The sequence below is a fragment of the Protopterus annectens genome, chromosome 11.part0, assembly GCF_019279795.1.
Source record: "Protopterus annectens isolate FY-2018-M chromosome 11.part0, PAN1.0, whole genome shotgun sequence".
Classification (NCBI taxonomy): Eukaryota; Metazoa; Chordata; order Ceratodontiformes; family Protopteridae; genus Protopterus; species Protopterus annectens.
Genome location: NC_056745.1, coordinates 259,894,241 through 259,913,046, shown reverse-complemented (window position 1 = coordinate 259,913,046; position 18,806 = coordinate 259,894,241). Strand labels below are relative to the sequence as shown.

The 18,806-nt window shown below is 40.6% G+C and overlaps 1 protein-coding gene across 25 annotated transcripts in view; it reads right to left on the bottom strand.

Moving 5' to 3' along the window:
* Nucleotides 1–18,806, bottom strand: part of C2CD5 (C2 calcium dependent domain containing 5) — a 1,731,257-nt gene that overhangs the window by 115,671 nt on the left and 1,596,780 nt on the right. For 21 of the 25 annotated variants that reach the window (XM_044087723.1, XM_044087713.1, XM_044087716.1 and 18 more), the window contains one exon: nucleotides 10,693–10,785. In XM_044087723.1, coding sequence (XP_043943658.1) covers nucleotides 10,693–10,785 — 93 coding nt within the window. The remainder of the gene's footprint in view (nucleotides 1–10,692; nucleotides 10,786–18,806) is intronic. The other 4 variants (XM_044087700.1, XM_044087710.1, XM_044087698.1 and 1 more) reach the window with 3 other exon arrangements.

Sequence of the window (18,806 nt, the reverse complement as noted above, 5' to 3'; positions counted from 1 at the left end):
AGAACCTATTGGGCTTAGCAGGAGCCGGAGGTAATGAATCAGGAGCAGTGCAAGCATCATTAAATGCATCATCTACAACAGAAAGAACTGGAGGTATAGCTAAAGGCCTATGTTGTGGCAAATGTAGAAAGGTTCTAAGCCTTTTCTGGAGTCTGAGAAATCTTGGCCCTGCCACTGAAATTGTTCCCTCATAGCATGCAAGGTTTCCCCAAAGGAAAATTCCTCAGGTGGAGAGGCTGAAGGAATGGACTCTTCGCATCAGAGTCTTCGTAAGGAGAATAAGAAGCCTCAGGAGGGTCTGTGTGTTCTGAGTCATCAGAGGAATCATCAGTGGATACTGGTTCAGGGGGCTCTGCTCTAGGTCTCTTTTCTGGAGGTGGGAGAGAGGACCTGTCTGGATGAGGCTGGGATCCACGAATTAAAGAAATTAGATCCTCAGCCAAAGAAAGCATATGAGAGCTAGTGCTGGGCCTGTGTGAGGGGGGTTTGGCAGGCACAGTTTTTGAAGCTTTGGCTGCTTTAGCCCTGGCAAAGGCCTTAATAGACATGGCTGCAGGAGGCCTAGCAGCTCCACGTGCAGGGGTAGAAATATCCAGGGGAATTGTGTCTGATAATTCCTGAGAAATCGCAACAGAAGGCTGGATTTCAGAAGCCGATTCTACCAGGTTAGAGGAGGCCTCGGTAGAAGGCATGGTTTCGGCTGAAGAAAGAACCGCTTGCTCGGTTTCGGCTGAAACCGAGACACTCGCGGTTTGCTTAATCACGGTTTCGGCCGAAACCGCGGACCGCGAGTGTCGGTCCTTTTCTTTTCGTTTTTGGAAATTTGCATTGTCGGAGGATCCGATGGCATAATATAGGCAAAATCAGAGCCGAAAATCTGTTCAGCAAACTCCGACCGACGTCTAAACGTCCGTCGGTTAAAAGAAGCACAGGCTAGACAAGCTGCTACGTCGTGGTCTGGGCCTAAACAATGTATACAGTAGGAGTGGAAATCTTTATGAGGTATTTGTTTCCCACAAGATAAACAGTTATTCACTTTCTCTGACATCGGCTGAGGCAAGAAAGAGTCCCCAACGGGGTACTTAGCTTTTTAGAAGTCTTCGAAGTAGTATTTGGTAGTAGTAATCTCTGGATCTGACCGACCGGCACTTGCGAACAGCTTCTGCTTCGGGCGCCACGCGGCAGGAAAGACTGAGGAAAATGGCGTCGGCTGATGCCTTTATACCCGAATAACTGCAGCTATGACGTCGGGTGAAGTGCGACACCAGACGAGGCCAGACCCAGACTTTGGAATCCGGCCGACCGAAGGGCTGCCTGACGACAGGACAACCCATTTGTAAGGACTGCAGATGCATCCTTGAAGGACATCTTCAGAAACTCTGCGAACTGAGGTGAGGGCCAGAAGAGGCACAGTTTTTTACATGCAGAATTTGAGGATAGCAGAAGCTGCTGGATCAAAAAGGGTGAAAGTACGTTTTTCCATCACAAAGTTAAGGTCCCATTGTGGAGTAATGGGCTTCCTTGGAAGTTTAAGGTGCTAAACTTCTCTCAGGAAAATTTTGATCTCTGCCCCAGTGATAGCAGATATATGTGGGATTTAACAGAAGAAAAGGCTAAACCAGAATGTAGTAGCTCACAAAGGTACTGAAGTATTTATTTTATTTATTTTACATTACTTTACCGGGAAAGTCCAACTGGATATATGTCTATTTTCAGCGGAGGCCCGGGTAGAAAAGCTCTAGAAAGCAGAGTATAAATACATTAGGAACAATGATTTAGAGATTAGTATAATATGCAGTTTTCAGTAGGGTGACAAACATGGATAAAACATAGTAGACAACATCAAAATCATGCGGCTTCAATTTCAGACAATAATACATGGAGTTATGGGCTAAGTCCCTTCAAGAATTCGTACACTTATTAGAGTATAAGACTGAAATGCTTAAGGAGAGTTTGCAGGAACAGCGGGTGGTGATTAGTCGGGGTTTAAGCAGGGACACTGCCAATGCTGTTGGAAGTGTAGTTTGAGGCTTTTTTTGATCTGGGTTAAGGAGGATTGGTGAGTAAGTTCGGCAGGAAGCATATTTCAAGTTTTGCCTACTGAGTTGGCGAATAGTGAGTTTCCAGCCACATTTATGCTCTTAGTTGTTTATACCAGCAGTTTGTCAGCAGAGTGTAGTCCTTAGGTTGCTGTATGGTTTGATTATCTTATTTAGTGCTGGTGTTTTTTCAGGTTGATACAGTATTTTGTGGGTTATTATAAGTTGGTTGTATCGGAGAAGACTGGGCCACTCTAGCCATCCTAGTTGAGTTAGGTTGATACAATGGTGGGTCCTAGAAGTAGCACCTGCAGCAAATCTAGCAATATAGTTGTAACAACTAGCAGGTTTGGTAAGGGTGCCTTGGTTTAGGTTAATGAAGAGGGAGGAGGCATAGAGGAGGGTAGATAGTAGGTGGGACCGAGCGATAGTGGTTCTTGCAAAAGGAGTGAGGAAGGGTTTGATCCTGTATAGGGAGCCCAGTTTTTTGTTGACAGATTTGATGGCTTGATTGACATGGATATCATATTTTAGGGCATTATCGACTGTACCACCCAGGAGTTTTGTGCGAGTATCTGGGGATAAGATTGTGCCATTGTTGGAACTTATAGTAAAGAATGGTAAGATTTGCAGGTGGGGGAAAAGATGAGCAGTTTAGTTTTGTTGGGGTTTAATAGAAGCTGACGGTCTGCAAACCACTTTTTTACATCATTGAAAGTATTCTGGGTTAGGGTTATAAGCTCAGTTGAGGAGGAGGCGGTACATATTAAAGTAGAGACATCTGCATATTGGATGCAGGTTACTGATAAAGACTGAGAAGAGTAGTGGTCTGAGTATGGAGCCTTGGGGACTCCTAGAGTAATGGGTAAACGTGAGGATATGGTATTATGCCATAAAATTGCTTGCTGTCTATCAGACAGGCAAGATTGGAACCATTTAATGGACAGTTCCTTCAGGGTGCGGAGAAGCAGTTGGTGATTCACCATATCAAAGGCCTTTTTGAGATCTAGGAAGAGAGCGGAGGTAAGTTTGTTATTGTTTCGACTGGTGTTGATAGAGTTAGAAAAGGATAGGAGGGCTGATGTGGTGCTGTGGTGTGGCCTAAAACCATGCTGAGAGTTGGCCAGTAGTTTATTTTGGGTGAGATAGTGCATTAATTAGTTGTGGACGCACTTTTCCATAATTCTGGCCAGTGGTGACAGTATGGCTATTGGTCAGAAATTTAAGAGGTCTAAAGAGTTCCCTCCTTTATGAAGGGGAACCGTTGGAAAGTCTGACAAAAGAGGTTGCATTTTGTGTTTAAGGCACCAAGCCAAGAATCTTTGCCACTTGGCTGCATATGATTTTCTGGTACTAGACTTCCTGGCTTCTTGTAGAACCTGAACCACCTCTTCAGAGAAAGAAAGTCTTTTAGGATTTATAATCCTATCATTCAGACAGTAAGACTGAGGGAGGACAAATTGGGATGGAGGACCTACCCTTTCTGTTGAGTGACGAGGGCTGGATTGTAGAGGCAGTCTCCAGAAATTTCTCTTTGACAAGTGAAACAGGAAGGGGAACCAGTGCTGTCTTGGCCAGAAGCAGAAGTTCTGTAGACTACTTCTGGACCTTCAGCAGGAGTCTTAGAAGTAGAACAGGAATTTCTCTGCCCACTGGAAGGAGAAGGTATCTGTGTTACAGGCTAGTGGAGATGGTTCCTGGTGCAGAGAAAAGGAAATTGGTGATGCTGTGGGGAAACAAAAAGATCTGTGTGCGGTGTTCCCCACCAAACCGTGACAGTTTTGAAGACCTTTGTGTTCAAAGTCCATTTGTGAGTGTCCTCCATTTCCCTGCCTAGACAGTCTGCCACCACGTTTTCTTGAGAGGGAATACACATTGCAGTGAGTGTAAGATTCAGGTGGGAAGCAAATTGCCAGGCCTCCTGTGGTAGTCTGCAGAGGGAGTAGGACCTTGTGCCCCTCAGTTTATGTACCACATCACTGTGGTGTTGTCTATGTACACCAGCAGAGTGCTTGGCTTCCAGAGATGAAATAAGGTCTGTAGTGCCTGTAGAAGTAGCCTCATTTATTTTAGGTTGATGTGTTCTTTTACTCGGTGGGTAGGACACTCCCCCCAAACTTTGTAGGTTCCTGTCTAAGCTCCACATGCCCTGTCCGAAGTGTCTGTGAACAGAATTTAGTTGTGTAGGGCTGGAGAGAAAGGGAGATCATGGCTGAGAGTCACCTGACTGCTCCACCAGAAAAGTTCCTTCTTGATGCAGGGGCAGAAGAGAGATAAAGGCAATGGAGGGTGTGAGTATTGAGACCATAACAATTTTAGATACTACTGTATTTTTCTTATGGGTAGTCTGGCAATGGAGAACCTAGGAATACTGAGGATCTCTTTTGCCATGCAGTGAGTCTTGTTGGAGAGTGCTCTGAAGTAGATAGGGCGGTAACTTTCTCCTTAAAGATAAAGGCATGCATGGTAGAGGTGTCCAGTTTGCATTCCAGAAAGGTCAAGTTCTGGGTAGGACTGAGCTGAGGTTTGAAACTGATGGTGAATATCAAACCAATCAGAAGATGTACAGTATAATAAAGATGCATGAGGAGGATGCCCTTGGACAGCACTTGGATTAGAAGGTTGTCCAGGTAAGGGAAGATTTGTATGTCCTGAGTGTGGCAGAAGGCAACCATAGGAGCTAAACACTTTGTGAAAACCCTTGGAGCTGTAGAAAGACCAAAGGACAAAGCAGTAACTTTTCTGCAGGAAGTACGAATGGGAATGTGCAGATGGGTATACTTTAGGTCTAGGGATACCAGGAAAGCCTAAGGAAGAAGGAAAGATGGAAGAGTTTGCAAAGAAAGCATTCTGAAGATAGGCCCTTTTAGGAAGGTGTTTAGTCAAGAGATGTCCACAATAGATCTCCACTGGCCCTCCTTCCTTGGGACAAGAAAGATTCTTGAAGAGAAACATTTTCCTAAGGAGGTTAAGGGGACCTCCTCTATGGTTCCCTGTGCTAGCATGTCTTGGATGACAGGATCCAGGAGGTGAACCTGGTTGGGAGGAAAAAGGGGCATCCCCCGAGCTCCAGAGAGGGAATGCTTTCCCAAGTCATAGCGTAGCCCTCCTTGACGACATTCAGGACCCATTTGCCTGAGGTCATTGTTTCCCAGAATAGGAGAGAGAAAGTCTTTTTGAGCGGTGGTGGAGGGGCTGGGGGGTGGGGTGGGATAGGGAAGGAAGATAGTTACAGGACCTGCTGCCAAACTGAGGCTTCCCCAAAGGGTATCCTTCTGAAGTTTATCTGGGAATCTTTTCCTGTGTGTTTTCCTTTGCTTAGTGGAGGGTCTTGAGTCTCTACTAACAAAGGAAGTAAATGTTGCTGTACAATTTCTGTGGTACGTAGGAACAGTGGAAAGAAGAATCTGACAGGAGTGTTTCATTGTTTTGCTTTGTTTCTGTAATGGTTTGAAAAGACTGACATCTTGTGAGCCAAATAGAAGGTTATTATCCAAAGGAGAGTCCAAAGGTTTAGACCTGAAGTCTTCAGGAATGGGGTGACCTCCATGCCTGATGACTGAACCAGCACCAGCTGCCCTTGAAGAAGCATCCACAGCATAATTTCTGCATTTAATACAGAGTCTGGCTATTTGGGAAGCTTGAGCCACTACAGTCTGCATATGCTGTTTAGATTCTGGTGTCTTAGGCTCTGTGATGGCCTAACTCATGGACTGAAGCACAGAGAGTATGTATTTAATCATATAAGTTTGGTAGTTAATGGCTCTGAAAGCTAGTGTGGAGGACATGTACACTTTTTGCCACACCTATCCATTGCTCGGCATCCTTATCAGTGGGAAAGACGATGGTGCTGAACAGCAGCTTAGAAAGCTTGTCTGAGGTCAGGGAAACTGCAGCAGGATCCACCACAAAATTTTTGCATAGGTACTTGCTCAACAGGAACTTTGTAGAATCTGCATGGCCTTTTAGGTGTTATAGGTTGAGACTCAGGTGTGCAGTCATTAGCTTGGAATGCATCCACGTAAGCTTCAAGCACATGTGGAACTGGAGGTGATGTAGGAGTGCCCATCTCTAAAATGTTATAGTATCTCTTTTGCACTTTTGAGACCTGTTTAGACTGACAATTGAAGTGCTTCATCACACTGCAATGTTTCTCTGAAAGAAGCCTCTTCTAGGGGTGAATCCGGAGACAGGGAGCCACCCTCGTCAGCATACAGCTGTTCTAGAGAATGTAGTTGGGAAGAGTAGTCCTAAGAATGGTCTGACTCCAACTATGGTTCCAAACTGAAGAATGAGAAATCCATTGCCAGTTTATGTGGTGTAGCCTGCACAGGCTAGGTTACAAAGGATGGAGGCTTCAGGGACATAATGGCTTTAAATAGCCCCTGAGAAAAAAATCAATCCATCCTTTTTTCCATGGAAGCTGAAAGGGACACCATATGTTTAAGTTTTTTTTCACTTTTTTTGGGGTGATGTCTGCCTGTATCAGCTTAGGCAGTTCAAAACCTTGCAGCATTTCAATAAGTGTTCCTGGAAACTCTTCCCGTACCAGGATCTGACGGACTCTGAATGGTCCCTCTGAAATAAACGTGGTTCATCTGAGGATTCAGTCTAGAAGGTCTCAGGAGCCATACCAGCTTCCAGCAGGATTACAATAGAAGGCTGTTTCAATAAAGTCTGAAATACCATGGGGTTCAACCACTGCAGCGAGAATGTCCGATTTGGAGATGACAGACGAAGAATCCTCTCTAGGCCGTTTTAATTTTTTTCTTGGGAGTAATGCTTAACATCTGGAGATTCCAACATGGTGAAATGGGCTAAGCATTTTAAACTCTGTATCTACAGGAAGGTATTAAGAGTAGAGAGCATGGACTGGAGAGTTTCTAAAACAAATGACGGCCAAATAGAACAAGATCTGTAGTTGTGTTCAGAGCACAGAAAGAACAGGCAATCAGTGTGCAAGTCCTTGTTTGGAATTTGCCAATCACATTCATACTTATCCCTCCTAGCTGACATCTAACAACAGTTAATGCACAGACAAAAGGTTAGAAAGGAAGAAAACCCAACAGGGCACTTATCTGAATCTAACAAGTGAACTTAAGGTACCAAACGACAAAATGATAACAGTGTGATGGATGTAATGACCTGCTTTTGGGCTAGCAGAGAGACAGTCTGAGGATCTTGCACATATGTCTGTCTGTCTATACACCCCCTCATACAGACAAGCTGAGGTCATCACCTGGATGTATGCCCTGGAAGATAAAGTTTTGGTACCCTGGCTGGACGTCAGCAGACAAGAACTCCTCCGTTATGAATACTGCAACACTGATTTCCGTCAGAATATCTACAGATACCCTGCAGTCGTTTTCCTTAGTAAGAAAAATTTCGACCCAATCAAATTTAACACAGAACTTAAATACTGTAACTGGTCAAAATTGAAATTACTTCCCATAGATGAGGCAGTCTCATATTTTAATGAAACATTCCTCGCAATACTGGACTCTCATGCTCCAAAAAGGGAATCTAGAATCAAATCCCACATAGCACCCTGGCTATCCACAGAGACCAAAACCAAAATTAATCGCAGGGACAAAGCATGGACCAAGTGGCGTACCACCAAATCACCATTAGATCGAGTCTTCTTCCAACAAATAAGAAATGAAACTAAAAAAGCCACTGCTCTAGACAAGAAAAACTACTTTCACCACTTACAAAACAAAAACCAAAAGAACCCCCAAAAGTTCTGGGCAGGATTGAACAAACTTCTCCAACCAGGAAAATCCACCACACCCACCCCAGAAACTCTATCTGATAAGAACCAAGAAGAAGTAGCGAACAACTTTAATATATTCTTCACGAAACCATTCAGTCACTAGCTAGCCAGCTACCCGCTCCCTCCACCACCCCTAAAAACACCACACCCAAACCCCAATATCATTCAACCTACAACCCATATCTACCAATTACATTCGAACCCGACTAAAAAAATTAAAGCCAACTTCCCTCTCAGCTGATCTTCTACCAGCAGAATACCTGCAAATTGCTGCAGGCGCAATTGCTTACCCCATATCAATCTTAATAAACAGAACCATTAGTGAGTCCACAATCCCAGCAATATGGAAAATATCTCATGTCATACCCTTCATAAAGGTGGAACATCCACTGAACTTTCAAACTACAGGCCAATAGCCATCTTATCTCCACTTGCAAAAATAATGGAAAAGTGTGTGCATAAACAACTAATGTCCTATCTCATCCAAAACAAGCTATTAACTGAATGTCAGCATGGATTTAGACCCCACCATAGCACGACAACTGCCCTTCTCTCTTTTACTGAAAAATCAACCATCATCGGAACAACAAAAATATCTCCTCTGCACTCTTTCTAGATATGTCAAAAGCCTTGACATGGTAAACCACCAGATCCTTCTCACAACCCTAGAAACCTTTCACCTAGACACCCATGTCCTAAACTGGTTTCAGGACTACCTAGTAGGCAGACAACAAGCAGTTATATGGCAGAACAAGCTCTCATCCCTACTACCAAACAGCATTGGCGTACCTCAAGGGTCCATATTAGGACCTCTTCTCTTCTCAATATTCATAAATGACCTGCACTCAGCCATCCCCGAAGCCACCTGCATCCAATATGCAGATGACTCTACTATCATCTGTTCCAATCCCACACTGGACAACCTTCTAAAAGCCACCCAACACTGCTTTACCATAGTTGAAAATTGGCTAACAGACCATCACCTCATATTAAACCCAAAAAAAACCCAACTACTCCTCTTTCATCCAACTAACCCTACACCTATCACTCAATTTACTATCCAATCCAATAACGGAACTACTATCTCTCCTACCACAAATACTAAACTACTAGGAGTAATTATAGATAATAAACTCCGATTTGACACCCACATTAACCAAACTATTAAGACAGTAAACAAAAAACTAGGGTCTTTATATAGATTAAAAACCTTCCTAACTCCAGCAGCTAGACTAGCCACTGCCGGTCACACCTTCTATCCACACTACTATATGCCTCCCCCATCCTCTCTAACCTTAATAAATCAGACCTAAATCGTCTCTCCACTTGTTATAACCACATTGCCAGATTCATCACTGCCCTGCCCTACAGAACACACCATTGTATTAACCTAAAAAACTTGACTGGCTAGAACTCCCGAATCTTCTCCAAAAATATCAACTTGCAGAAGCCTTTAAAATCCTAAAACACCCAGAGAACACTCCTGCTCTAAAAAACATACTAACCCCTACACCAACCTTAGTTCTCTACGCTCATCTGACAAACTCCTAATACAAACAAGCAAGGCCCACAACATAGGTGGGGACAGACTGTACTCTAATGTCATCGGAAAGGTGTGGAACTCTCTCCCAAATAAATTAACGTTTTCACCATCACTAGCTCTATTCAAAAAGGGCTAGAAATCCACCTTAAATCGCATTGGATATGTCCTTGTATGAACCCGGACTAAGATTACCATGAGAAATTCTGCACAGATATGGGCAATTTTTGACTAGGAAGGATTTAGTCGACTAAGGGTCTACTAACCTGTATATAATGAAAGTAATCAAATGTAACTTCTATTGCTGCACTGTTATCTCCCTATGTACATGTTTCCTGTCCTTTGGCTTGCTGTCTTCTGTCTTTTATTATATGTCATTTTAAACCTGTTGGAGCTTTTCTCCCCGGGACTCCGCTGAAAATGGACATGTATCCAGTCGGACTATCCCGGTCAACAAATGTAAAATAAATAAAAATAAAAATAAACTTTCAGATATGATAGGCACACTGGTGGAGAAATCCCAAAACAAAGTACTGTGAGATTTCATTCGACCGTAACACGGAATGTGGTAAGGAAGATGACCAGGATAGAAATGCAACAGAGGGGAAGAAACTACTAACATCCTTTTTAAATATGTGGGAGGAGGGGGTATTGTGTACGGAAAAATTGTGCTTAAGATGTAGCTGTATTTAAAGAGCCTTTATCTCCATTCACACAGAATGTTACTTTTTATGTACAATAAAAGAATGAAGAGAACTACACTGTGTGCAAATTCGAAAGAGCTGTGTTCTGGCAGTGAACGTACCCACTTAAACCTGGCAGGGGGATGCTAACTGGTCGGGGATTCTGTTCCCACGAATGTCAACACTGGGAAGTTTGCTGCTGGTCAGTTTTAATCATAAAAACTGATTTTACTGTACGCTCTCACTCGTGAAGTCCACAGGTCCGACATCTAAACTTAAGGATTTCCACAAAAGATTAGCAACTATCACTTTTTCAGGCATCATTGGCAGATGATTCAGAACAACAATGTGTGGGAGTCTGCCTAATGTTTCAATAACAGAGTTCCAGTGCAGCATAACCCTTTGTTGCTGGTCTGTCATCTTCTATTAGCATACATGCAAATGAATGTAACCTTTTGTTTGCTTGAAATGGACAACATAAGACTACACACATTGTTTCAGTACTGCTGATTTTTACAGCTCCACAGGATATAGTTGTTTCTAGTAGATGGCACCACCAAAAGCTTTCTGCTTTTCTAATACACATATTTCACTAAACAAAGTCTGAAAAACTTCATAAAAAAGTATGGTAAACAGACATTAAAAGGCTGCACTTGCCTGTACCTTTGTTTGGAGAAAAGGGCTGAGATGTAGCTGTATCTGAACACAACTCTAATGGAAACTGGAGCTGTTCTTCATTATCAATTGCTGCTTGAAGAGAAAAACACAACAGGGTATGTAAACCAGCGGCATTAGTTCTTCATACAAATGGCTTGAATACAACTTTCAATATGAAATTAAAATCCTGTAGTTCCAACAACAGCAAAAAGAAATTTCAGGACAGGCTACAGAGGAGGAAACAGCCAAAATTTTACAGAAATACACTTCACTGCTGTAGTCAGACGATCAATCTTCAGACCTTTTATGAAAGCAGTAACTGCCTGCAACCTACCAAATGTCTTATCAGTTAGACGAATCATGGTTTCACTGTGCTGCACACTGTCGCAGTCATTCAAAAGCATCCTCACTGGTTTCTCATTTATTATGTTTTTGACATATTCTCTTCATACACTGGTCTGTCTTGTCTACAGTGACCTGATTTCTCCTCCATTCACTCTGTAGAGCAGGGCAAGATGCCAGTTATTCATTACTTCCCTCAAAGGCCTGTTACTCCATTTACATTTCCAAAGAACAGCTGGGGTGTATAAGGTATAGTCAGAAACTGCATCAGTTCTTTACACAACTACTTATGTAGCCCAACATACTGGTCCTGGGATCAAAACCTGTGGAGCTCTCCAATCATAACTTAACATTCTGTTCTGTTCTGTCAGCCAGTTTCTTATCCATTAGATCTTTTTAATATAGAATGATTTCACAACTGCTTGGTGCTGATACAGATCCTGCTTAACACGGACAGGATGCCTAAGCTGCATACACATCCCATTATCTACAATCGTTATTCAAAGAAATCAGCAATATTTAGCTGTTAGAGCCTCTTGCTGTAAAGACATGCTGACCATGGTTAGTGCACCTACAAATATTCTCATTTACTTCACTGTTTCACAATTCTCTTTTTATGTTGTATAACCCTCCAGGGCTATAAATAAGGAGAATATTCCTAACTATGCTTCAGAAATGTCAGAACTACCAGTTTGCTAAACCTTGTAAATGCTCTACTCCAGAGGATGCTACCAAAATAAATTTAACACTTAAAAAAAAAATAGTCTTTTTCTGATTTACTACATTTGCTGTACTGAACATTTTGAGCTAACGTACATTACTACAGTTTCACAATATCATCTGTTTATTCTGCAGCAGCCTCAGTCTACGGGAAATCAGTTTCTGAAAATATGCTCCTGTCATTCTACTCCTTTCTACAGTCCATACCACAAAACATTATCAGAAGCCTACACCTGGCACAATATTTGCTACTGGTATAAGGCTAGGTAATTAAAACCAAAGTTGGACCTGCTTGTTTTTAGACAGTCTAGATGAAGGGCATTCATTTTCATGGTAAAGACCCAATATACAACACAAATCATTGCTACGCTACACCTTAACAGTCAATACACAAATTAAAACTGCATACAACTCCTCTGGAAACTACACCAATCTTATTTATCTATGTCATCTCTGTAGGCAGCACAGTGTTACAACACTACATAAGCATATGCCAGACCCACATTAGTTCAAGAAGAAGCAGATGATCTAACAGAAATAAAATACCGCTCTAAACAACAAGTACCGCTGCCTCTAATTTAAATTAAAAAAAAAAAAATGTTACTAAAATGGTTTAAGCAAATATATCTAAAAAAAAAGAAGCAAACTATTAAATGGAAACAGATTTCAAAACTGTAAAATTATGAAGACAAATGTACTGTAAATAATAATACCTACTGTAACAAATGCCAGGAAATTACACTTCTTGAGGTCAGGGTCATCGTTTTTCTTAGATACCTCTCAAACTACAACTTCCTGGTAAACATTGTATCAATTGAACATTCAACTCCATATGCCACAACGTCAATAAAAAATAGTAAAAACATAAGTGTATATAATGTCAATAAAAACAAATTAACTTGCAAAACAAGTTCTGCCTTTAATTTCAACACACTACTAATAGATACAGTTTCATTTACATGTTTCTTGAATATAAGGAATTGAAGTGACAACTAAAATACAATGCAGCACTCCCCCTGGTCTAAATGTAACTATATCTATTAGTAGTGTGTTGAAATTAAAGGCAGAACTTGTATTACAAGTTCATTTGTTTTATTGACATTATATACATTTTTTATTGAAGTTGTAGCATATGGTGCTGAATCTACAATTGATTTTGGGCTTTAAAAAAGGTGTTTTGTCTTTTAACTATCTTAAGTAACCAAATTAGGATTTTTATCATGTGAATAATTGTGAACTATACAAAAACAGGAGTGATTTTTTTAGTTGCTATTCTGATGAAGTCTGATACACTACCAATTACAGTGCTTAATCTTGTTTAATAAATTACGACCACTTTACAGGTTTTTCTATTGCTTTTTTGTTTTCAGTTGCTAGTTTCAGTGTCTCTTGATTTTATTATACTAAACATTATGCTTTATCACTCATTTGGGTCTGTGTAAACAATTTCATATTTTATGAATAGGAACCATGCTAGTGTTAAAGTCAACAAAATGTAAATAAAAAGCTCTTGTTTTACTACAAATAATCAGTCTTTTAGTGGATTACAAACAGTTATAAGTTGCACAAATATCTGTGTTAGCTCTTAGTCTTGTGACAAACACTAAATATTTGATGGTATCTGCTCTTCCTGCATACATCTAAAGTCAACCTCTTATGAATAACAAATCATAAAAATCAATCCCTAGCATAAGTGGCAGTGGTACAGTGGCTAGCACCGTTGCCTCAGAGCATTTCGTTTACATACTCTAAGAGTGTGTGTGTGTGTGTGTACTGCTTGCCAGGACAGGCTCCTGCTCCCGGTTTCCCTGAGAAGGATAAAACAGGAACTTGAAAATGAATAAGGCATGAAATAATTATTAATAATGTATTCTGCCTTTAATATTTCTTGATAAACTATCCTAAACTGCAACTTATCTGCAATTATTTTAATGCCATTTTAAAAAAAACTAAAACTTCATAAAGAACACTTTCAAGCAGAAAAACAATTTGTCAAGTGTTTTGAGCTGATCAGTGCAGCTTTTTTCTTAACAGTTACACTTACCTTTAGCTTCACTGAAAAGTGCATAAGAGAACTGCAACAGAGGGTATGCAAGTGGAAGTACTCAAGCATAAACCACAATGACATTACTGCATATCCTGTGTAAGCAGACAAGAAAGGCTACTCTAAGGAGTAAACCGTCTACCATCATACTGGTAATGAACTGAAGCACCTTTATAACCTTTCCATCAAAACTAGATAGACAGAGGAGGGGAGTGAGGTACAGCGGATGGCAGGAGCAACAAAATGATTACATGTGGGAGAAAATCTAGTACATAAAAGTCAAATCATGCACCAATAACACGGTATTTATAGTCAAGCTTCACATACTACTGATTAAAAGAAGCCTTTTCAATAACACACTTATATAATGCTTTCTCAGAATCTCAATTCTCGTTCTATAATATGTTACCAGGGGCACCCTGTTAATAAGATTTCCTTACTAACATCTATGTACAAGCCCACCAAGTTTGACAGTTGTTGCGTAACTATCTCAAGAACCTTCACAATTTGCCTGTCCTCTTCATATGCTGTTAAAAATAATATACAAAAATAATCTCTCCCTGATCTGCATGTTAATGAAGGATATTCTTTTCCACTTTGTTCAGACAGCTCCCTCAAAATAAGCAAAATCAATCTGTACCTTTTTAAATATCTTGTTAACTGAAATGTGCAACTAATGCAATTAAACAGGATACAAATACGGTCATAAGCAATCATACATATTTTCAAATCTTGTATCTACCAGTACTCACCACTCCAAATATATATATATATATATATATATATATATATACACACACACACACACACACACACACACACACACACACACAGATCTACTTGACGTTGTATTATTAAAAAAATCGAGTAACACAAGATCGAGACCACAACATCGCAGAATTACAACACTGAAAACCCATAACAGTGACTTACACAACATCCGAAAACACACACCAGAACACTGTAAACTCAAAATGTAGAAAAGCTCAACAGTGAAAGAAGTGTGGTACAGCCAAACACTTAAAACTGACTTCATCACTTTAAGAAGCTGTACACAGTACCAAAGACGTGGCGGACAGTACACACACACACACACACCACATTCCCAGAGTGCTATGTAACTTATACCCTACGACAACATTGCAAAAGGGTAAGGATATATTAATCATTGAAAACTGCGTGTATAATCTAGAGAGAACTGTAAATTGTAAAAAAATATTGGTGCTGCAAGTATAAGCGTGTGGATAAGTGCAGAGGCAGGGCAGTTACCGTTTCATTGTCTGATGGGGAACAGCTCTGTAAATTGGCGGCCCACAGTCACATCGGCAATCCAGTTGAGGTGGAGAGGTACTTGATGTGCACCTAGCTGAAAAAGAAGGCAATGTTATCTAGGGATATGCCATGCCTGATCGTGGACGATGTTATGGCATCCACATCCTTAAAATATGTTGCCAGTCTGCCTAGCTGCAAAGCCCTGTTACAGCAAGTGGGTAGGGTATGTAGAAAGCAGAGTAGACCCCAGGCATATTCAGATCTAACATTGGAAACTCCAGACCGTGCTAGGTTTCCACTTAAGGAATATGTCTTCATTGAAAAATGGGTTACAGATATAGCCACGGACATTATTGTACTGGTATTTAACATTTACCATAGTAAGCAAGCTATACGATCTCAGTCGTGCCACCATCTGGCTTATGGGTGGCACATTTTTCTATAACAGTATAATGTGCAGATAGTTATACAGCATACATGGGCTGGTAAAATATGGTGGGTACACAAAAACAGTGCCATTGGTATACTGCCTTATGTCCAGGAAGTAACTGAAAACATATAACGTTATATGGCACTGTGTGTTCCATTTGTTGAATGAATACCAGTACAAAACCAGTGTTAGATATGTGATGTGTGACTTCAAGGTAGCGGCTATAAAGAGTCTGAGATTAAATGTCAGCGGTGTGACATCCAAGGGCTGCTTCTTTCATTTCTGCCAAAATGTGTGGCGGAAGGTACAAGCTTTGGGTTTGTCTGCAGTATACAACAGCTCTCAAACATTCCAAGAGGTAGTTAAAAGTCTGATGGACCTAGTATTCCTAGAGGAAAAAGAAGTTATACCGGTGTTCAATGCCTTATGGGATGTCTTTCCTATAGAATGGAAGTATCTGCTTAAGTACTTTAGTGACTGGTATTTACTTGGCATTTATTTATTTACATTTATTTACATTTACTGACAGTTTAGAAAGGGTCAGGACTGGACTACAACTCAGAGAAAGCAGCAACAGTGTTTTTTATTTTTAATTAGAAATTTAGAGATACAGTGACAGTTTGCTACCCAGTCCGTTTCACAGGCGGCAGCAGCACAGTTTCCCCGGTTCCTCCAGGTAAGGAAAAAAAAACAAAAGGGACTGTAACTTTAGCTGCTGTGTTCTTCTTTGAGAACAGTTTTCTTCTGGTTCACACTGTGCTTTGCAGGTGCAGGTTCAGGAATTCAAGTGTGTGTGTGTGTGTGTGTGTGTGTGTGTGTGAGTGTACTTTTGCATTTAAGCTGGAAATGAGACAAGTAAAGTAATTCAAGTGTGTGTGTGTTGTCATTGAGAGACGGTTTTCTTCTGGTCCAGTCCGGTCCACGCGCAGTCATGCATTGTTTAAGCTGGAACCAACTGTGCTGGAATGGAATGCTTTCACCATTTTTTTTGCATTCAAGCTGGAAACGAAATGTGTTTGTGTTCTCTTTGAGAGACGGATTTCTTCCGGTCTGGGAATGCTTTCATGACTGTGCTTTGCTTTTGCATTAAAGCTTCAAATTAAGTGTGTGTCTTCTGCTTTCACCACTGTGCTTTGCAGGTGCAGTTTCAGTTGAATTCAAGTGATGCTGTTTGCATTTAAGTCAGTCAGTCAAGTGAACTTTTACCTTTGCATTTAAGTAAGTCAGTCAAATGCTAGATTCAAGTGTGCGCCCTTTGCATTTAAGCAAGTCAGTCAAATGCTGGACTCAAGTGTGTGCCCTTTGCATTTAAGTAAGTCAGTCAAGTTGTGAATTCAAGTGTGTGCTTGTTGCATTTAAGTAACTTAGTGAAGTGTGTGTGTGTGTGTGTGTGTGTGTGTGTGTGTGTGTGTGTGTGTGTGTGTGTGTGTGTGTGTGCGTGTAAAATGCCCCAGTTACATGTAACTGGTGGTCATGGTTACCCTGGTTTAAACCCTGTACCTTGGGTACAAAGGGCAAGGGCCTGAATTCTCTACCCATACCACCACTTGTTGTTCAAGGAGTTAAGTCTATAGCTCTTAGCCGTCCAATTCACAGAGTATCGGGAATGTTTGGCTCATACTTTTGGTCTGTATTTCTCTTAAAATTTGTGGTTTTGTGGCAAATCAGTGAGAATTGAATTCACTAAATAATTATAGCCATTTAAGTTTCAGTCTTCCTATCTTTCAGGAAAAGTAACACCAAAACATTTTATTCTAGCAACTTTCTAAGTTTATACAAGCAATGTTTAAAATGTGTCCCTGGTTTTTGGCCTTTTTGTCCCCCCCCCCCCATAAATTCTGGCTTTTTTCAGATTTCTTGTGCTGCAAATTTCTTCAGGGGAAGAGAAGTTTAGAGCTGCTTATGTCAAGTCTGTTTGCATTGTTAGTAGCACAACAGGTAGTATATACTTGCTTCTGATGCAGAAGGCCATGGGTTCTTCTCCCACAGTATGTAGATGGATTGCTGATACTGTGTTGTACTTTTAAAAGGGGTGGATGCTACAGTCCTGAGAATGCCCTCCTTTGGCAGAGAGACCTAGTAACTATGAACCTGTTATCAGTATGCCATCTATTCTCTATTGAAATATTACTAGCTTATACTTTTTTTAATGTAACATAGGCAATTTATTCTTCAAGGGCAACAGGCACTTTACTTGTAGATGAAACAATGAAATATAAAGTTGTTTGCTAGCAGCAACCTCTTCATTAGGTACAGATCTCTTTAATGTGGAATTATTTAGATGACTTCTACTTCTGCAGAGTTGTGCATATTTACTGATACTGGTAGACTGTAGGAGTCTGAGTAGACGTTTATGATGGAAATGTTCTGAATTGGGCAGTTTTGTCATTATTGGTTCACACATTTTTTTTTCATTGCTTACTGGAAAAATGTTCAAAACAATAAATTTAAAACATGCTCTAACAAGTGTGCTGTATTATACAAGGAATATAATTTAATATAGTCAGGCAGGTGTATCAAAGAACACATGTATGTTTCTTGTGCAAGGGGCCTATGATTTGAAAACAGCCCAAAGATGATCTTTATCTGCCACTGACCAGATGCGTTTTCTTTGAATGTTGGCTTCAATGCTGTTTCAATGAATGTGAGTATCAAGAGCATGAAAGTTTTAATACTAAGTCTATTTTCATTGTGAGACTGTATTGCTTTGTTTAGCAGATATCTATTAGTGTTTGTGCTATAAAATGTAAAATAAAAGTTTTAAATGAAATCCAAATAATCATTGTAGAAGTAAAGTAGTGTGCACATTACAGTGTTTATGATAAATGGGGAGAAATAGCCAAGTAATGGGACATTGGAATGACTGCAGGGGGACTCAGGGGCCACATTTTGGTTGTCTGTTCTTCAGTTTGCTTTTGAAAGTTGGTATCCCACAATTCCACTGGAGTGAGCGGGGTAATCTAATTATGTATGCAAATTTTGTTAATCACCGTACAGATTTGTACCTATTTTTTCATGGACCTTTGTCCAGTTTTTGATGTTTCTAGGTTGAGAGGTATGCCAACAACTAAGACAATTATTTAAGTAAGTCATCTTTTGCTCGTATTGTGGCTTCATCCTTGGAGAAAGTAAGTCTGCAGCTTTTCTCTCAGGGCATTCACTGAAAATGGATATTTATTACACAACCAGAATTTCCCGGTAAACAAATGTCAATAAATAAATAAAAACACATTAGCAGACTTCTGAATCAAAGATGTGGTTCCATCGTGTAACATCCTTGACAAGATGCATACAAATTTCAACCTT